Genomic DNA, 22,045 nt, shown 5'->3' on the forward strand with positions numbered 1-22,045 from the left:
ATGTGGATCACTAGAAAGGAGTGAGCAGGGAGGAACTGTTGGAAATTGGAGCCAAGAGGCAGTGGATCTGGATCACACAGAGTCCCTTGATCCTGTTTTTCTTTGCAGTGAGATGAGATGGGAAGCTGTTGAGATTTTCAGGTGATTCTAACACGGTACCTCTGACGGCTATGCTTAGAATTGACTGGTAGGGGCAAAGGGTGGAAATAAGGAAGCTACTAGAGTAATCCAGGAGAAAGAGGATGGGGTTTCGAACCAAGTGGTCATAGCAAAGATTATGGGTCCTTGGGCCAAGGAGTTAGCTCAGTGGTGCCTCCACCTGCCATGCAAGCACAAGGGCCTGAGTTCCATCCCTAGTACCAAAAAAAGAAAGAAAGATTATGTCTCCTTGATATTTTTTTGAAGGTAGAACTCACATGATGGGATGTACTGGTTTCTTTTGTTCTGTAATGAATTACCTTTCATTTGGTGGTAATCTATTGACTTAGTTTTTTTAAGTTAAAAGTCTTTACCAAGCTAAAATCATAGTGTCACCAGGACATTCAGGGTTTTCTAGGGGTCCTTGGTTTACGGCTGCCTCTTCCATCTGAAAGCCGGCATCATCATCTCATCTCTCAGGTTATTCTTTGACATCTCCCTCTGACTAAAGCTGACAAAGTTCCTCTGATTCTTAGACCCAGGTGGTAAGATTGGGCCTACTGGGCCAGGGATTTAGCTCAGTGGCACTGCACCTGACTCCCAAGCACAAAGGCCTGATTTCAGTCCCCAGTACACACACACAAAAAAAAGATTAGGCCTACCACTACCATCTGTGATGATCTCTTGATCTCAGGATCCTTAATCACATCAGCAGGGCCGGTCCCTTTTGCCATACAAAGAACATATTCACGGGGCCGGGGATTTAGCTCAGTGGTTCTGCCACCTGCCTCAAAAGCACAAGGTTCCGAGTTCAATCCCTGGTACTAAAACAAAAAGTACATATTCACAGATTCTGGAGATTACCACATCAGTCTAAGAATCATATATGGAATTTGAGATTTTAAAAAGTCAAAGATAAATGGGGCGTGGTGGTGCACACCTGTAATCCCAGCTACTCAGGAGGCTGAGGCAACCCAACAAAACCCTGTCTCAAAACAGTTTTTAAAAAGAGTGAACCAGGGATCAGTCCCCAGTACTACCAAAAAAATAAACAAATAAAGAAAGAAAGAAATGGGATGACTAAGTATTTTGGTCTGAGCAATTTTGGAAGGAAGGAATTTGCTGAGATGGGGGGGGACCAGGTTTGTGACTTTGAGGTATATGTTAGGAGCTCAATTTCAGACATGTCAGGCTTGAGATGCCTATTAAATATTCCAAGTGGAAGACCATGAGTAGATAGTTGAACTGATGAGACTAGAGTTTAGGGGAGCAAATCATAAGAATATAAAAATGGGAGACAAATGAGACCACATAATGACTGCAAACAGAAAGGGAAGAGGTCTGGGGACTAAGTATTAGAAAATCTGCAGATCTCACTAAAGTGCTGAAATTGTGCCTTTGAGAGTTTGATAGATTTGAAGAATGCATTTATATTGAGTTGAACACAGAAAAATGCAAAAATATCACACAGGGAAACATAAAAAGTTACTCAGGATAAATTTAGTCTTGCTTCCCTTAGTCCCTTCTAAACTTTGTCTTTCTGTTCCTATAAACTGTTTTTCTAGATTTGTCTGACTAGACCCAACACATATAAATGACTAGGATACAGCTTCATTGCTTATCACCTTGTGATTCTGTCTTATTGAGGTTTTATGGATGTCCATTTGAGAGTTTAGAATAATCTTTGAAAAGTTATGCACTCCACAGTATGTCCATAGGATAGCTTTGGAAGTGAATCTCAGACCTTCAGATTTGAAATTCTTATAGTAGAATGTTGTTTATGCTGATAACAGAATGATTTTTATTGAATTTTATTTTGAGTGACCTATAACCCACCAAGTTATTTGCTTGTTCTTCTTTAGGTTAATACTATTAAATTTACCAAAGCAGGGCATGGATCTTTTGTATGTATTTAATTACCTCTGGGAAACAGCATGGCTCATTCCAGATGTGGGACTAATGCAGAAAGGTGTGTGAATATCACTGGAGTCAGTGGGTACAAAACACAGTCTCTAGTTGATCTCAGCCAAGTTACCTTCAAAATCTGGAACCCAAACCAAGAAGTGAAAAGTCCCTCTCATCAGTCAAAACAGATGTTCCGGAAGTCTAGGCACCTCAAGCTTTGTGCCTCAGACTCGGTGAATCATTGTATAGCCCGTGGTGGATTCAGTCCTTCCAAATATTTCTGTCAAACAAACCTGTCTGGTTTTTAATGTGCCAGGGAGGAGAGCTAGGTAGAAGAGCCTCTAGGCAAGCATGCTGATGGCAGGGTGGCCTGGGCACTGAATCCTGGGACAAGCAGGGCTCTAAAACACAAGCATGGCTTTGACAGGAAAATCTGAGGATATCATTCTGTTGTGGTAACTGATGTAATGGTGCCTCTGAGTCATGCAGAAAATGTGTTGAGTGTATTTCATTTAGAAGACAGAAATTTGGTTATCTGTTGCTGCAGGACAAACTACTCCAGAATGTAGTGACCATTTATTATCTGTCACCATTCTTTGGGTTCTAGGGCTCTTGAGGGGCTGGGGCTGTCATCATCTGGAGTCTTGGTAGGGTGGGAGCATCTTCAACAGCTCACTCTCAGGGTTGAAGGTTTGTGCTGTCAGCTACTGTGGCTTGGACATCTCAGAATTATAGCTGGTTACAAAATACAGTGTGTCAAGCATGGCAACACCTTGGAAGTGATTCAGCATTACTTTACTGCCTTCTTTTGGTTATTATGAGTCAAAAAAGTCAAAGACAAAAGCCAGCACAGATTCTATGCTGGTAATTCTACTTTAACTTTGAACAGTAATTTTCAGGATGAAGTTTTAAAAACTCTACCTGCATTGAGCTAAAAAGTCTTTCTCCCTCTCTGGTAATTTGTTTTTCCTTCTTTTAGCTTAGAGCAGAAGAGATAGACCCTACCTCTGCACTGGAACAGTGGCAAAGAATGTGGGATCATCTTTAATCCAGACATAGCAGTGCAGTGGGTATGAATATAAAACGTACAACCAAAGGGCAAGGTGAGCCTCAGGTCTCTAGGAAAAGGACTCATTTTAGAAAACTCTTCTTTTCCCTGAGGTTCAAAGCTGTCCCCACTTTATAAGACTTTAATGTAATTGCAAGATCATTATACTCTAGGGAGTATTGTGATATTTTTTTTCAGACACAGTGTTGCTGTGCAGTTCAGGCTGGCCTCAAACTTGAGGCAGTCCTCCTGCCTCCACCTCCAGAGTGCTGGGATTACAGGCATGAGCCACCATGCCCATTTTGGAAGTATCATGAATTAAGAGAAGCATTTATATTTGGTAAAAATAATGGCTGTGCTTTTTTTTTTTTTTTTTTAAGTAAACCAGTTAAGAAGGAAAACCTAAGGCAATCATGGTTGTAGTTTATTTACATGTAGGATGAGAATCTTGGGAAGGGATTCTAATTGCAACAAAAGAAAAGTTAATATAAAAATAAAGTTTAACTTCTCAAAGTATACTTGCTCTGAGGTCTCAAGCTACCAGGTTTCCTGGAGCTGGTCCATAGGTCTTATCCCACACCACAGGGGGAGTGAAGAGTTCTGAAGTGAATCCAAATTATAATATTTGTGTTATACACCATTATAATTCCACTTTAATTTTGAAACATGAGCTTTCAAAATAAGTTTTTAAGAACTCTACCTGCATAGAACTAAAAAAAGTCCTTCTCCCACTCTGGTTATTTATTTCTCCCTGTTTTAGTTTGTTGTGTGTGAGTTTGTGAGAGCTGGTATGATGTTGTTATGTGCCTGTAATCCCAGCACAAAGGCTGAGGCGGGAGGATCACAAATTTGAGTCCTCTACTGGGAAACTCAGTGAGATCCTCTCTCGAAAATAAAGCCTGCCTAGTTTATTAATGTAAGTCCTAGACGGCACTCAACAAATGCTTCTTGAGTGACTGGATGTTTCCCTGGAGACTCCAGAGAATGTTTTTTTCTTATTTCCCTACCCATTAGGTACTAGTCTTTGAGCTCACTCTTCCTTACCATGGAGAGTACAGTAATAGTTAAGGTTTACTAAGTGCTGTGACATCATGAACTAACTTTTCCCTCCCTTCATTCCTTTCTTCTTCCTCCCTTCCGTTCTTTTTTTCACAGTACTAGGGGTTGAACCCAGGAAGGGCTAAGCTACATCCCCCGGCCCTTTTTTATTATTAATTATTGAAACAAGGTCTCCTGAAGTTGCTTAGCTGGCCTTAAATTTGTGATCTTCTTGCTTAGCCTTCTGAGTACCTGGGATTACACGTCTAGGCCACTCACCACACACAGCACCATTTGTTCTGTTTGCATCAGTTTTTGTCCAATTTCTACCAGGTAAATATTTTTCTTTTTTAATCACCAGTGATTGAAGGAGGAAAGACCACCTACCTGACATGTGGGTAATAAGTTACTCGTGTAAATCTTAACCCTTTCTTGTGTAATTTCTCATCTTCATTTTAATTAAGAGCTGTCTTCATTAGCTCTTGGATCTGACATGTTGGGCTCAAGATCTAGGAATCTCAAGGAATATGCTAGAGATTCCTTATTAGCAAAAGCTAGCTGTACCCTTAGAAAGAAGGAAATCATAAATTCACTTTCCGCACTTTTAAAATTCTGAAATGGCACAAGCAAAAAAAAAATGATTAAATTTTTAAATACTTTGTTTTAAACTAGAGGATTTCTAAATAACAAGAGACTTTCTTATAGCCAAAGTTAGGGGGAAATTTATCAGCCCTTCACAGTTTGCCCTTTTGAAAGCCCAGGCATCTCTTTTGTCTTGGGATTAAGTGACCACGTGACTGATTAGTCTCACAATTACAGTCACACTCCCCCTCCCCCTTGCTTTCCATTCACAGTGACTGAGATGAAGAGGTCTGAGATAGAGGTCAGGCAGAGAGCACCCAGGCCAGGAAAAAGTTTTAGCCAACTAATCTACTTGAGCTAGCCTAAATTATTCCTGGTCATTTAAGCAAGAAACAGAAATGACATCCAGTTAACAGGAAAAAAAAATCATGCTTTTGTTTTGAAAGCCTACACTTTTAAACTTTTATGGGTGCCTGATTTTGTATTCTTTTTCCCTGTGTTTGTTTTTTAGCATGGGTTATTGGCAGTCACTCCTCATGGGAAGAGTGTTGAAGTGAACCAGCACAGTGGGTAACACGGCATCAAGGAATAAACAGATGCAGGACCGAGGAATTTAACCTGCCAGAACCTTGAACTGAGTGAGCCTCAGAGGTTAGGACATCTAAGTGTGGGCTTTCAAACCCTGTCTGTCTGCAGTGGGTTTCTGACAGGAAGAACTAGATTGTGAAATGTCAGCTTCCTAAGCTCACTGTTGGGAAAGATGGAAGAAGAACTGGAATGTCCAAACCCTGCCTCTGAAAGACGCTATTTTCCTGAATCCCTTGATTCCAGCGATGGGGATGAGGAAGGGGTGCTGACCTGTGAGGATTTGGAACTGAACCCTTTTGATGGATTGCCGTACTCATCTCGCTACTATAAACTTCTGAAAGAAAGAGAAGATCTTCCAATATGGAAAGAAAAATACTCCTTTATGGAGAATCTACTTCAAAATCAAATTGTTGTTGTCTCAGGAGATGCTAAATGTGGCAAGAGTTCTCAGGTGAGTAATAACTACAAAAATCATTTACTTTGTACATTGTATTTGTTTATTACTTAAGTTTATTCCATAATGTAGTTCTCTTGTATAATAACAATATCTAAAGCAAAAAAGACTATTACCAATCCAGATACAATAATTAGGCAACTTATTTTATTAATGTTATCAATGGCAGCTGAATAACAGTTAATATTACTTGGAAATTAATTATGTCCAGTGTACCACTGAATTACCCTAGAATAATCTATTCAAATTATCTCATTTTGCACACCAGATATTTGGAAATTGACTGCTCTATTTATGTGCCCAGTGTTCTGGTAGTCAGGTTGTACAGAGGGCCTTGTTAGTGAGGCCAGCTAAGCTCCAGAAAGCACAGGAAATTCTTATTTTCCTGACAAGGAGAAATAACTGAGTAACCAAATATGATCTAGGTCTGGGTTACATTATGGAAAAAGGAGTTAAAGTGTTCAAAGATAAGCTTAGGAATGTGAAAATTTTAGAGTTTATTTGTAACTAGGCATGGTGGCCCACACCTGTAATCCCATATTCTTGGGAGGCCGACATAGGAGTAGAGCAAGTTCTAGCCCAGTCTGGGCAGTTTATGGATTTAGTGAGACCCTGTCTCAAAATAAATAACAAAATGGCCGGGGATGTAGTTCATTAAAGAGGTCCTGGGTTCAATCCCCACTACTGATGCAGGGTGAAGGGAGTTTGTATGGGCAAAAAAGGATTCCTGAATCATACAGCACTCAGAAGCAGGAGAGTGAGTTCTGCTAAGGCAGTGTGAGCCTCCAGTTTTTACAGGCAGGTGTGGAAGTGAGACACGGTATGTGCACTTGATCAGAGCAGAAAGTTTCCAGTTAGAGGAGAGTTGTCATTCTAACTGGTAAAGTCTCCAGCTTCCTTATATTTTTTCTACTGGGCTCTGATTTGCCTGTGTAGGAAATTAAAGCAGTGGAGCTTCCTCAGCCTAATGTCACCTAATTATTACTATTTTTTTAACAGAGTAATATAGGAAAAAAAATAGTTTTCTTTGTCCTTCGTGTTTCTTAACTGGACCTCTCTATAACAAAAGACTTATTAACAGGAGAAAAACAGACAAACATTCATTAATGTGTACACCTCATACACACGTGGGAGATTCCCAGAGAAATAAGTAAATCTTCAGTTCTGGAAGAAAGCATTTAAACTTGAGATTTAAATACCATCATTCTCTGAAACAATGTAAAACATGTGAGGAAACCCCAGTTGAGATGAGATATCCAGGAAGTGCCTCTTCCACAGAGGTGTGGTTGGTTGAGGAGACTGAGTCCTTCCCCATTGAGTCATCCCCCTCTTCTGGAGCAGAGAGGGATACCTCTTAGAAATGGAGAGAGCCTATATGGATGTAAATTTCCCTCATGTCTGCTTCCTGCTACCCTTGTGTCTGAATTTCTCAAATAATAAATACACAACAGAGACATATTTTGGTTGGATGGTATTCTGGTCTCCTATAGTCATATTTTGGGGTGGTGTGTCCTTAGGCCTAAAATTAGATAGTTAATGAAAAAAAAATTTCCTTTAATCTGAAATGACTCTTCTTTCTCTCCTTGTTTTTAATGACCTTGACACTTTTGAAGAATGCAAGTGTCAGCTGGGCGTGGTGGTGCACGCCTGTAATCCTAGCACTCCGGAGGCTGAGGCAGGAGGATCACTGTGAGTTCGAGACCAGCCTGGGGTACATAGTGAGTTCCAGGTCAGTCTCAACTACACAGTGAGATCCTGTCTCAAAAAACCAAAAAAAAAAAAAAAAAAAAAAAAAAAAAAAAAAGAATGCAAGTGTCTCTTCAAAAAGTGAATGTCTCTAATATGTCCTTAGGATTAGCAGGAAGACCACAGAAGCACTGTGGTTTCTTCTTTCTCACTGCATCATATCAGGCTATGTCAGGTCTCCTCAGGCTGGTGATGTTAAATTTGATCACCTGGTAAAGCTGTGTCTGCCTGGTGCTTTATTGTAAAGTCAGTATTTTCTTCCATCGTTTGAGAAATATATACTCTGAGACTGTGTGAAATACGCTTCTCATCATATATTCACCCACTAGTATTAGCACCCATTGTTGATTCTTGCCTTTCTGTTGCTACACTGGTGGTAGCCAAATGATGGTTTTTCTTTTTCTTTTTCTTTTTTTTTTGTACCAGGGATCAAACTCAGGTCCTTGTGCTTGCAAGGCAGGCAGCGGAACCACTGAGCTAAATCCCGAGCCCGAGATGATGATTTTTCTAATCCTGATGTGCCTTACATTTATTTGGAATTCTTCTGTGAAACTCAGCTTTCTCTTCTTTATCATTTACTTATTTATGTCAGTGTGGACTCATTCTTATTTTATTCTACAGGTTATAATTCCTTAGTAAGCCCATTGATTTTGTTGCCCACATCATCCTTGGTATGGCCATTGGGAACACCCTCAAAACAACTGTCTCTTTGCCTTGTCTGCATCATTTTTGAGCACTTACTTGCTTTCTGGCACAGTAAGATATTCCAGGCCCAGGCCCAGGATTTAGCTCAGTGGTTCCAGTGCCTGCTTTGCAAGCTCAGGGACCCGAGTTGGATCCCTGGTACCAAAAAAACAAACAAATGAAAAAGATATTCCAGGCCCAACTAGCATCTGTCCTGTGCCAATCCGGGAAATAGTCCCCTCCACCCCACGAGGAACTCTGGTTCCTTTGAGCACTAAGTTTCATTTAGAGCCCATTGCCATTGGTTTATCATTGCTTCTATGCCTTGTAAGTGGAGAAAGCAAGATAATAAATGTGAGTGTGTGTACATACAAATCCTGTCTGTCTCTCTTGTCCATTCATCTAACTACATAACTGTTTCCCTTTCTGTCTCTAGCTCTATTTTTTTGTCTTTCTCTATTTCTCTGCATGTATTTCTCTTTCTCTGGATATGTCTCTCTATGTCTGTCTGTCTGTCTTTCTTTCTTTTTTTGGTACTGGGGATCAAACTCAGGCCCTTGTGCTTGCAAGGCAGGCAGCAGAACCACTCACTGAACCAACCCCCCAGCCCTTTCTCTATGTATTTCTATTTGCTAATCTCTCATATTCATTCATCTAGTTATCTGTGTCTCTGATACCAGTTCAGCATTCTAGAGTTCATTGTAGCCTTTCCAGTTTCCACCTTTATAGCTCCCCTCTCTATGAAAAACATGGCTCGCATTATTTGTATCTTTACTTGTTCAATCTTAGAGTACTCACAGTTTCAGAATTGCTAATCCTCATTAAATGTTTTTAAAAATTTAACATATACTGAGTTTTCTTTTGGAATTTTTGATCTTAAAGAATAGGAATTATTAGCATGTATTTTATAATATATTAACATATAAGTTAGTTTTTCTTGTCATTTTTAACTTCTCGGTCATTTTAGTAAATTATGCCTGTTTTCTGTTAAGTGAGAAGGCGGTATGTATCTTCAGGTTCAGAGGAATCAAAATTGTACTCAAATGTTGAGAAAATAGGTCTATTCATCGGTCATTTTCTTAATTCTGGAAACAACTTGGTTATTTTTAAAAAAGAGTTTCCCAAGACTATTTTCTTGTTCCTCAGAATTTTAAAACTTTCAAAGAAAAGCCTGTCTTCAAAACCAACCCTTCCAAGGATCCTAAAAATTCCATCTCTCCTCAGTGCAGATGTTATGAAAGCTATTTAGTGACTGCCCTAGGGAAAAAGAGGACAATTTCTCATCTGTTTAAATAGGTTTTTCCTATTGAGTTTTCTGGGACAGGCTTATGAAAGAGCCTGAAAATAAAGTAAAACTTTTTTTAAAAATCTATTTTGCTTGCTTCTGCTGTAGCTTTTATACTGACATTTTCCATGAGAGGATGGGTCAGTGAGGTGAATAAGGATGTAATGCCTAAGATTTAATTTGAGATGCTGGTGCTCAGCATGGTGGCACACACCTGTAAATCCAGCACTTATGAAGCTGAGCTAGGAAGTTTGTGAGTTCAAGACCAGCTTGGGCCACAGGGTGAGACCCTATATCCAAAAGCAGGGAGGTGGCAAAAGCTTGTTGGCTTCTATACCAGGGATGGCAAGCTATGTCTCACAAGTCATTTTTCTTTTAAGACAAAAGATGTTATTTTGTGAATTGTTTTTTCTAACCTAAAACCTCAGTATTCAGATTTAATTGCAGTATTGGCACTTTGTGATAAATAGATGGTTTGGGATTATAATTTGGGTACTTGTCTCTAAAAGTTTGGCCATCCCTGGCATAGAATGCCTCTGTCCACCATTTTCTGTAAGTAGATTTTACCTTTATTAACCCAAAACCAATATATATATGAACTCAAATATCCAGGAATGTGTAACATTTAATTCAGCAGGGGCCCCATCCTCAGGAAAGTGTAACATACTAGTTCACATTGGGTAGAGTGAGCTGCCTTGGGAGCATGCTCAGGCACAGGTACTTTGTAAGGATCTTGTTGAATGGATTCATACTTTTGGGTGAATCGGTGGTCCTTAGGGTTCCTTTCACCTTGTGTTCCTTTCACCTGTGGACCTGGTACTGAAATACAAGTGAGTAGTAGTTAGGATCTCAACACTAGCTTCAAGATTGAGAGTCCTGGTGATACTAAGCCAAGAAGACAGAGAGGAAATCTGGCCTCTTAGACATGCTTTAAAGTAAGGCTTGGGGGGGCTTTTGGAATTAGGATGTGTTTAACAGAATGGTAGTACTAGTGTATCCCTTAGAGGCCTTTTTCCTCTTACTAAATAAGACCTTTTATCCTTATTTAACTCCCACTGTTAAATGAGGTGAAGCAGTCTTCAGCAATAGAGGGAAAGGACAGAAATTTCTATACCAGTATCACTCATGTGGGTGACCTTCCTCTTGCTGAGTGGCAGTGATTAGAATGTACATGATGTTTGCTGTTGCTACTCTGGGTTCCAATCCAGAACTGGGTTTTTTTTTTCTAATTTCTATTATTTATTAGTCTGTATTTATACTATATAATGATTACATTCCTCCTGGGGAGTTGGTGCATATACATAACACATCTTAATTTTGTTTTCATCCCCCTCTCTCTTCTCTCTTTTGGTCCCTTTCCCCTTTGCAAAAGATCAATTTCCCTATTTCCTATTATCTATCTTTTATTTTGCTCTTTATTTATATTTTGGGTTTCTATATAAGAGAAACCATGTGATATTTAAACTTATGTGTGTCTGACTTATTTCACTTAACATTGTGGTCAAGAGGTGCATCCATTTTCCTACAAATGACTCAAGTTTATCCTTTATGGTAGAGTAGTATTCCATTGTATATAAATACAGTGCTGCATCTTTATTTGTTGATTTGTTGATGGGTGTATAAGCTGCTTCCAAGATATAACTATTATGAATTGTGATAGTGGTATTTTGATTGGGATCGCATACAATCTACATATCAGCTTTAGAAGTATAGCCATTTTGTTTATATTGGTTCTGCCTTCCAAATGTTAAAACAGAAACATTTAAGGGGCCAGAGATTTAGCTCAGTGGTTCGGCCGCCTGTTTCACAAACATAAGGTCCCAAGTTCGATCCCCCGGCTCCAAAAACAAAACAAAACATACAAACATTTAATATGCTGGAAGATAAAATAGGTATAACTCTTGCAAGACATAAGCATATACAAAGACTTTCTGAATAAAACCTCAATGATACAAAGAATAATACCAAGAATCAACAAATGAGATCATATCAAATTAAAAAGCCTCTGTACAGAAAAGGAAACAACCAGCAGAGAGAGGTAAGAGACAACCTACAGAATGGGAAAAAATATCTGCCAGCTATTCCTGAGACAAAGGACTAACATCTAGAACAATGCTGGCAAACCTATGGCCTGCATGTTGTTTTTCTTTTAAGACAAAAGATGTTGCTTTTCCGAGTGCAGCATTCAAGCAGATCCGTGGATGCCAGCCTCAGAGCTGCATCTGTTGAATTCCCTTCAGTTGTCTAGTAAACACTGCTGGTGCAAAAAAAAGACAAAAGATGTTAATGTATGAAATATTTTTTTCTAAATGAAAACTTCAGTATTCAGGTTTAATTGCAATATTGGTATTTTGTGTTAAATAAGTGGATTTTGAGCTGCAGTTTGGGCAACTGTCTCTAAACGGTTCACCATCCCTCATCTAGAATATGTAAAGAATTCGAAAAAATTAGACTCCCCAAAATAAAAGACCCAGTCAAAAAATGGGCAACCAAAATGACTAGCCACTTCTGAGAAGAAATACAAATAGCCAGTAAATACATGACAAATACTCAACATTGCTGGCTGTTAGAGAAATGCAAATTAAAGCTACATTAAATTGTGCTGGTATAAATAATGGGCATGTGTGTGTCACTGTAATACGATGTTGTTCAAGATGACACCTAGAAGGAGAATACCTCCGCAGGCAACCGAGGACCTTGGTCCCTAACTCTCCCAGAGACCAACAGCCAATCCTCTGTGCAGACTGCCCAGAGTTGGGAAGGGAGTATCTTTGCTTCACTTAATGAATCTGTATACCGTGTAGAACTCTGGATAGTAACTGAATTTGATAGCGCCTTGATGTGATAAGATTTTGGTTTCCCAGGGGACTCCTCTCATCTACTCTCAGAGCAGCAGGTTGGCCTGAGTCCTGTGCTTTCCTTTTGGGTTAGAGGTGGGAGCCAGGGACACACAATGTCATCATCTCCCCAGTGCTGATTGCCTGCCCCGTGTGCCCTGAAGTCCGTTGAGGAGAGCTTTGGGGCACAGCACAAGACATGTCTCACTGCTCAAGCTTTCACACATTTGACACATCTGTAGTATGTAAAACTGTGTTCAGAAAATGGATTGAAAAAATTGATTTCAAAATGAAAATAGTTGAAGGGTTGATTTCCAGCAGGGGAGTTTCTAGACTCAATATGTAAATTTTGGATTTACCTATTGCCAAAACTCCTAGGTAATTTGCTTTGTAAATAAGTTTATTGATTTTTTTTCACGTGTTAAAGGAGCAATTTCCTGTTTTTTCATCCTATTGCACAAGTTTTGTTAAGTGCTCAGTGCCATTTAAATCATAAAGTGGCCCAGAATCCTGTTTCTCTGGAGACAGCTACAGCCAAGTGATTGGTAGAAAGTCACAACTGTCTACACTTCTCTCATTTCCATAGCGCCAACTTGGTGACTAGCCTACCCAAAGTAAAGCTTTCTGTGGGAAGTATTTTCTAGAGAGAAATTGCACAGGAAAAGTGAGGCCTTTATCCAGTGGTGAGAAGAGCGACATGCTCTTAGGACAGTGAACAAGCTGCCAAGTGGCTACCTGGAGGAGAATCAGAATTAGAGCAAGGAGTATTAACCCCACCAGTGGGAGCAGCATTTACTATAGTGTGGAGAATGCAAGATTTCCTTGGACTGCTATACTCTTAGTGTTCCTTGTAATTGTTAAATGCCCTGCCTGTGCTGAATCATAACTTTTTTCAGCCCATACTTCAAGATTGCTAAGGAATCAAACTTCAGAAGGCACCTTAGCCTAGAGTGATTCAGAGGGATAGTAAAGTGTAAAAACTCTATTACATTGGACAGATATTTCCAGCATTCTTTCTTCTTGATTTATATCACTTACTGTTTTTGCCCATGAGTAATTGTTACTGAAAGGGAAGATATGTTTTATGTAAGCAGAGCCACAATTAAGTGTACCCTCAAGAAAATGGAAAAAGAAAAAAATTAAGTGTATTCTCTAATTGTGATTTGTGTTCACCTGTGAACTTGGCCTCCAAGTAAACATCCCTACATTTAGCAAAATATGTATGGATTCAGTCTTCCCCTGGGTATTTCATCTGACATGGAAGGACTGGTAACATTTCTAAGTCTGTTTCCCCGCACCCTGCGTGACCTCTGGAGATTCCTCTCAGCTCTGAAACTGTGGGATTACCATGACCATCTCTAGCAGTGACTCCTCTCTCAGTGTCTGGCCTGCTTTGCATTTGGTGGCAGGATGGCTGCACTTGGTACCCTCTCTCCATCACTTAATCAGGGGACCTCATCCCTGAGCATCTTCCTGACTCTCCCAAAGGTTGTCTCACTTCCCTCCTAAGTCCTCTAAAGAATTTAACGCTGTTAGTAGCTTCATTTGTTCACTTTCCTTTCTAGTTTTCTGTTCTTGTTAATTATACCATTGCTCTGGTATTTTAAATTAGAAATTATAGAATATTTTTTCCTCTGCATAATTAATCTGTTAGTGAGTACTGCTTATTCGTCCTTTGCAGTAAGTGATTCAGTTTTATTAATTCTCTTCCATGCTTGGTCCTGCATTTAAGCTTTTGTCTTCCCTTTTTTTTTGGGGGGGGGTAGTTTTTGTTTATTTGAGACAGGATCTCACTATGGAGAGTCCAGGCAGGTCCATAATTCACTATGTAGCCCAGGCCGGCCTTGAACTCACGGTGATCATCCTACCTCAGCCCCTGCAATCCTAGGATTATAGGTGTGTGCCACCATGCCTAGCTTCTCTTTTTGGCTATTCTGATGTCCTCATCCATCCATCTATCCATCCATCCAAATGTTTATTATCCCTACCATTTTTCAGGTAATCTGTTAAATATTAGAAATAAACACCACATATGTACATCTTATAGATCTTCCAGGCAAGTACATGGACAAGGATTCAAAAATTTTCATGTGAACGTTCTTTGAGGACTTGGCTAGGGACCCTAGATTGTAGAGCCTGAAATGAAGGAAATCATTTTAAAAGTAAGGATTTGGCAAGAATAAAAATATTACTTACTTGCTAGGGAATGAGGGAAACAAAATGTTATGTGAATCCCCAGTTAGGTGGGTGATTGTGAAACAATTCAAAACATACAATTTAGAGTCATAGAATTTTAAAATATTTCTGTGAAATATAAGAAATTAATTTGTTTATTTAAAAAACATTTGAAGAACACTGGAATAATTTGGTGACCAAGACAAGATGAATCGCTGCTCTTTGAGAGCTCCTAGTCTAGTTGAAGCAGTGGGTTGGAAGGTAGCTTTGGGAACTGACAGGCCCACAGAAAGTGTCAAGTACCTGCTGTGGTCAAGAAGTACATCAGGCTCTGATAGCCAGAGGTGTCAACAGCATTGTGAAAAAAATGCCAGAGAGCTCAAACTTCAGGAAGGTTTCTTATCTATGCAATCCATTTATTTTATAGGTAAGAAAACTAAATGTTTACATGGAACATATCAGTGGCAAACCAGGCCTGCCATACCTGACTTGAGTCCCTTAGGTGCTTTGTTTGTTTGGTTTTTTGTTTTGTTTTGTTTTGTTTTGTTTTTTGGTTTTTTGAGACAGTGTCTCACTATGTAGTTGAGACTGACCTAGAATTCACTATGTAGCCCAGGCTGGTCTTGATCTCACAGCGATTCTCCTGCCTCAGCCTCCCGAGTGCTGGGATCACAGGCGTGCATCACCACGCCCGGCTTCCTTAGGTGCTTTGTTATTTCCTGTCTTTTGCCTTGATTCCAGATTTCCTAAGTGCAGCATCTTCAGTTTTTTTCTTTCACAGAACAAAGTAGGTTTTGAGAAATAGCCATCATTTTCAACCTGTTGGCAAGGCTGACACCTATCTTAAAATGGAGGAAGTGCATTTAGACTTTTAATTACTGCAAGTATACATCATACTGCAGTGACTTGTTTTGAAATTACCTTTACTTTCAGATTATAGCGAAGATTAAAATCTAAGAATTCTGTGATAATTTTAGTAAGTAACCCAACTCAAGAATTAAAATTATTTCAATTTTTAATATCTATTTTTAAATATTCTAGGAACAAATTTTCTTATGCATATAACAAAGCATAATTTATTGACTGCTTCACATATTTGGCATACAATGAATTCAAATACTTTCTACTGTAATAACTCTTGCACAAATGAACATGATAAAAATCAGTTGATCTATAACATATTTTAGATAAAAGGAATTTTAAAATAAAATGGCTAAAGAACAGCCTTGCTGGAATTAACTTTGTAAATCTAGATGAGTTGGTTGACTATCTCATTGGGTTTATTTTTAATTATATTTGAATAATAAATTACCAGAATACTATAGCATTTATTATATATTTAGCAGATAAATGTGAAGTAGGCTTATCTGAATATTTGTTATGATAATTTAAACTTAAATGCAAATGCTTTAATGTTGAGTCATTATATTCATTTAAATGCTGTTTAATATTTGCATTACTTAAAGCATAATAGCTGATGCCAGTGGCTGTGCTTTTGATGAGGCTTTCTTCTTTCCTGAAAGAAAATAATCTGTAAATATATTAATATTTTCAGAAACAGCATAAGTTACAAACATCTTTTTCCATTTTTCCTGTATTTTTATCTGTCTTTGCATCTGGGAGTCAAACTTTCACATTTTTCGGTTTCCCTGCTAATGCTTGTATATTCTTAACTCTGTTAGGTAGTAATAGTGCATAATGCAAATTGTTAAGGGTTTTACTAAATATAACTTAATATAACAGTCCACAGTGAAAGAAAAAGTAATTTATGAAGTGAACCCTGCTACAAGAGCTGCCCCTTGGTGTTTTTTCACTTGTTTGTTTTTTCGTAGCAGGAGCTGATCCTGTGTCATTTTTCTCCATTCAAGGTCCCTCAGTGGTGTGCTGAATATTGCCTCTCCATCCACTACCAGCACGGGGGTGTGATATGCACTCAGGTGCACAAGCAGACTGCGGTGCAGCTTGCCCTGCGAGTAGCAGACGAAATGGACGTTAACATTGGTCATGAAGTTGGCTATGTGATCCCTTTTGAAAACTGCTGTACCAGTGAAACAATTCTGAGGTTAGTTTTTGGAGGCTTCATCTCTTCCCCCATGACTCTTTGCTTGGTTTCTGAAATCCGAAAAGAGCACTCTTCTTGCCTTGTAATGATAAACATCTGCGAGATAGTAATAACTGGTCTCTTGTCTGTAGCCTGACACATATTGGTTGTTTCCCACATAGGCATCTTTGGAGATCCCTTGTCTAAAACTCCTGTATAATTCTCAGGAAAAATTTCAGCTCATTTGGCCCTGCTGAACTTGAAGCTTGTCCTGGTAGATGGGTCCACATCATTGCCCATGTGCCAGCCATGTGGACTTCTGTAGTTCTTTGTGCCACACCGTAGTACTTTGTGCCTTCAAACCTGCCATTACCTGTGTTTGCTGTGCCTCTTCTGGGCTTGCCAACTCTTATTCATCCCTCAAAACTCAGTGCAAGAATTGCCCACATCAGGCAGGATTCCATGATACTCCAAAGTCTGAACTGGAAGCTTTCTGCTGGGCTTCTGCAAGACTTGCTATCAACTTTCATCATGACTGTTTAGATCTGTTTTTCTTGCTGTGCTTTTCAGTCATAATGGGTTCCACAGAGTCTTCTCTGTGGCTACAAGTTGTGTATTTTTGTATGTTTTAGCTTCATTTTGAGATTTCCTTGGAAAAAGGGCTTCCAAGAGCTTGATATAAAGAAGAAAAAAGACAAAAAGGAAGTGGGAAAATTAGAAAAGTCACTGCCCTAAGCCAGTGCATATCTAGTGGTTTTGTATCATTACCTTTATAGGCAGTGCTGATGTTTTGTCCAGCACCTCAAGAAAGTGGTTGATCTGGGAATGTAGCTCAGTGGGAGAGCCCTTGTTTAATATGTGTGAGTCTCTGGGCTCAATCACCACTAACCCCCCAAAAATTAAATGGTTGAAGCAGCTTCAGCCAGAGGTGACCTCCCCTAAGCTCAGCTGGCTCAGGTGTTGCCTGCCCCTCCAGGAGCTAAGTAGATCATTACAAACTGATATGAGGATCAATGTATCTGCACATTCATAGCCCATCTGTGTAGCATGCCAGTGTGCTAGGGCATAACATGTGGAAAGATCTGTTTCAGGATAATGGCATAGGGATGGCTCTCTGCACATCAATATTTTCACTGCCTGATTTGCTTGTCCCTTGGAGGATGCTCAGTAAACTTGACAGTAGAGGAAGGAGTATTGCCCTGGTCCAGCTAGCACTGCAGACTGGTGCAGCTCTATGTCCATTTAGAATCCTCGTAGGACTCACTTGGTTTGTGGCAAGCTGCTTTCCCTCATGTCTTATCTTCAGAAATAGATGACACTTGTCTTCAGGCTAGTGTCAAACCATAGGGAGTCTTTAGACCAAAAGCATTCACTTGAACTTCATGAGGAAGTAATACAGCTTTGTAATATAACCATGATGTCCTTGGGTCACTGAATTACTATTATATATTTATAAGTTACCTATTATGTAAACAGGTCATTGGCAGTACAAAAAAATGTACTTCCTGCTTAAGAACTCAAAGCTAATTGAAGACTTGAACAGAACAGCGTTTACAGCTCTGAAAGGGGGAAGGATCCCTAAGTTTAGCAGATAGCACTCTTTATTTTTTATATTTCATTTTATTGTATTGACTGGTTATTTGATTGGTTAATTGATTGATCGATTGTACTGAGAAATAAGCCCAGGACTTTCACACTGAGCTACACCCTCAGCCCTTTATTTATTTATTTAGAGACAAGGCCTCACTAAATCACTGAGTTGCCTAGACTGGATTTGGCTTTGTGATCCTCTTGCCTCAGTTTCTCAGATTTCGGGGATTACAATCCTGCACCACGATGCCCCAGCTATTTTTTTACTTTTTTAAAGTGGCCTTTCAAATTGACCTGGTTTGAATTAAATGATGGCTCCAAGTTCTAAAGCCAGTGTATGTGTTTTTATATCTTTCATGTTATATAGACTTTGGAAACCTTTTGGAAGAGACTCTTGGATATTAACATTTTTAAGATGAAGCAGAATATATGTATATATTTGATTGATAGGTTGATTGAAAGCCACAGAGGTAGACAATTGTGGGGAAATGTAATAATGTTGTAGAGAAGGTCAGGATGTTCCCTACCTTTTAAATATCTACATGTTGGACTTAGCTTTCATGGGATTGTTTTTTGGTGGAAACCTCAAGCCAAGTTCAATTCTGATAAGACAAGAGTAGGAAGGCGGCAGTGCACAGGCACCTCTGATGACAGATAGAAACGAGCATCTGCTTTGGCCACTGCAGGGTCTGTTTCTCTATCATTGCTGGGTTCCCTTGTCCTCTTTTTTATATCTTCACTTTACAATGCATCTGTTCCTGGGACATTGCACTTTCTTTTCTACCATGACATCTCTGCTGAATCAGTGCAGTCAGCAGCCATCTGCTACATTGTTGTGAACAGGGTTGACTCTCAGGAAGGAAGCTAAAATGGTTTGAAAGCCAACCCTATGGTTGGCAAAAATAGTGCCCTATTTTCCTTCTGGAATTCTGTGCACTGACAAGGAGGCATCTGTAAAATTGTGTGATTAATGCACCTGCTTAGAGTAGTGTTGTAAGGACCAAGTGAATGTATGGGACTGAGGCATAATTATATAGGCGATAGTTATTTTTTTTATTTTTTTTTTTTAGTCTTATTCTTTTTTCATTATTTAGAGAATACTTTATTAGTTTCTGTAATCAAACCCACGTAGATATGGCCTTACATATTTAGTATGATGTGTTACCCCTGAAGGTGATAGTTATTTTTATAATTAAATTTGTAATTATATCTTTATAATTAGAGACAGATTCATTTTCCTGTAGAAGTGTACTAGCCATAATTTTGCATAAGCTCAGATTGAATAGCTATTTAAATCAGCTATTCAATTGGGCTGGGCATTTAGCTCAGTGGTTCTGCCACCTGCCTCGCAAGTGCAAGGTCCTGAGTTTGAACCCCGGTACCAAAAAATAAATCAGAGGATTAAAGGTTGGTTATTGATTATTGTAGGCAGTGCTCTATAATTACTATGATCTTCTTCATTTTCTTTGTAAACCCTTAGTATCTGATTTATCAGGCACTTGGTTGGCACTTAATAAAGCTGTCTTTATGCTTGTGGCTGTTGCTTGGGATTGGTGGGGGCTATACATAACAGTTCCGTTACTTTGTAAGGTTTTTTTCTTGCCTTTTCTGAAACAGTAGATATCTGAAAACTATGTATCTAAAATAGCTTTCATAGACTACACATCAGGATATCTTGTAGAAGTAGCACAGATTTCCAATACTGACCTGTCCAACTTTGAGGACTGAAAAGTTCTCACATTTTCATTAAGGTAAAATTCAGTATATAAAATTTTAGGAAATATTGATAGTGGTCTTTTAAATATTTTATTATATTCTTAGCTTTTATAAGTCTTAGGAATTTTAAGTATAAACTATTTTCTTGGCAGTTTATGTGTATTTTTTGCTTAGTTATCAGTAACAGCACTTTTTAAAGCATTATACACGTGATATTTTATTAACATAAAGGTAAAAAAATCTTTGTGTTATATAGAAAAGAATTAAAAGTTTGTGGAGTACATTTTAGGATTGAGCCTTTGTGGTTTCTTTAATATCAAATGATCATCCGAAAGCCCAGGAATTTCTCGCTAAGTCTAGCAGAGTGTGTGATGTCATGCCCCTCTACCCTTATCACCCCAGTGCTGGGGATTGAACCCAGGGCCCCAAGCCCATTGGTGTATGTATATATGTATGTATTTTTGAGACAGCATCTCAATTTGTAGTTCAGATTGTCCTTAAACTCACTATGTAGTCCAGGCTGGCCTCAAACTCATGGCAGTCCTTCTGCTTCAGCCTCCTGAGTGCTGGGATTACAGGCGTGTGCCTCCACACCCAGCTCCCCATTTTGTTTTTTATTCTGAGACAAATTCTTGCTAACTTGTCCAGGCTGGCCTGGAATTTGTGATCCTCCTTCTTCAGCTTTCTGAGTAGCTAGGATTACAGGTGTGCATCACCTTGCTTAGCTAAGCAGAGCTTTAAAAAGGTCACCAACTACTCTCTTTTCAATTAAGCCTAGATGTATTTACATAAAGCATAAACCACTTCTGCCATGTGGTAAGCATTGCTTGCTATATGATCAATGTTTAGATGAGTTTTGCTAAAAAGGAACAGATTGAATTTCTAACATTAAAGAAATAGTGTGGATTACAGTAGTTTGAGATGAGACCATAATATATCATTGTTTAATACCCTATAACCTTAGCAAAATATGATTTGAAAGTGAGATTTTGGCTTCATCTATTTGTTTGCATCTCACATAATGTATGATACTATAGTAGTAAAGATATTTCCAAGTTTGAGAAGAGGAATGATCAACGTGTCATTTGGTAAGACACAGATGGATAATATGTATGAAAAAAAAGAGGGCAAATGCTTTGATCTCGTAGAACAACATAGAAGATTGAGCGCAAAAATCAACAAAACCATGGAGGCTGAGGAAGCAGTCTGTAAATTGACAGTGATATCAGATGAGATAGATGTTCAAGTTTAATTTGTTGTTGCTGCTGCTGCTGCTGCTGCTGTTTCGTGACAAAATCTTGCTGTGTAGCCCAGGCTGGCCTTGAACTTACTATGTAGCCCAGGCTGGCCTCAAATTCATGGCAATCCTCCTGCCTCAGCTTCCTGAGTGCTGGAATTACATGTATGTCAAGTTTAGATCTTAACTCTATCCTCGCTTTATGACCTTTGGCAGAGCACTTAATCTTTCTGAACCCTAGTTTCCTCATTTGTAAATATGGGGTGGTATTATCTACCTTAAGATTTATTTTATAATTAAGTGAGAAAAGATGCACCAGCACAATGCCTGACACATACTAGGAGCTAAAAAAAATGTTGGGGTTTCCCCCCCATTCTTCTCTTTTTTTCTTAGACAGCTTTTTTATGGATCCCTAAGACCACCCACAGGTTCAATAATTTGCCTGGAGCATTCATAGTATTCAGAATAATCTAAACCACTAAAATTTATTGCAGTAAAAGGATACAAAGCAAAGGGAAATAGTAGATAGGGTGAAGTTCAGAGGAAAACAGGCACAGGCTGCCAGAAGTCCTCTCCCAGTGGAGTCACACAGAATTGGCTGAATTTCCCTGCCAGTGAATTTGACAACCATGTGAAGTGGTGTCCTACCGGGGAAACTTACTGGAAACTCAGTGCCCAGGGTTTTGACTAGGGGCTGGTCACATGAATACCCTGCCTAGCACCTTCCAAAATCCCAGACACCCAAAAGTGCATGTTCCACAGAAACCACATTGCTTGCACAGTCTAGTTACAGTGAGTCAGTCTTACCCATTCTGGGAAGGAAGGTTGAGAACCCTCTCCCTAAATCTTGAGTTTCCAAATGCCAACAACCAAGGGCAACCTTGTGATTAGGCCTTTATAAGGATAGTAGTTATAGACCTGCCATAATAAGGATAAATAACAGTAAATTGCTTAAATGGATAGAAAATTTATAAAATTAGT

At 39.1% G+C, this 22,045-nt stretch overlaps 1 protein-coding gene across 2 annotated transcripts in view; it reads left to right on the forward strand.

Moving 5' to 3' along the window:
- Positions 1-3,025: 3,025 nt before the first annotated feature.
- Positions 3,026-22,045, forward strand: part of Dhx32 (DEAH-box helicase 32 (putative)) — a 44,392-nt gene continuing 25,372 nt past the window's right edge. Inside the window, exons 1-3 of one of the 2 annotated variants that reach the window (XM_010621070.3) lie at positions 3,026-3,146; positions 5,223-5,750; positions 16,349-16,542. In XM_010621070.3, the coding sequence (XP_010619372.1) occupies positions 5,472-5,750; positions 16,349-16,542 (473 nt within the window). In that variant the 5' untranslated portion in view covers positions 3,026-3,146; positions 5,223-5,471. Of the gene's footprint in view, positions 3,147-5,222; positions 5,751-16,348; positions 16,543-22,045 lie in introns of those variants that run through there. The other variant, XM_033761361.1, reaches the window with a different exon arrangement.

The sequence above is a fragment of the Fukomys damarensis genome, unplaced genomic scaffold (assembly GCF_012274545.1).
Source record: "Fukomys damarensis isolate Sample0158 unplaced genomic scaffold, DMR_v1.0_HiC HiC_scaffold_8, whole genome shotgun sequence".
NCBI classification, from domain to species: Eukaryota; Metazoa; Chordata; class Mammalia; order Rodentia; family Bathyergidae; genus Fukomys; species Fukomys damarensis.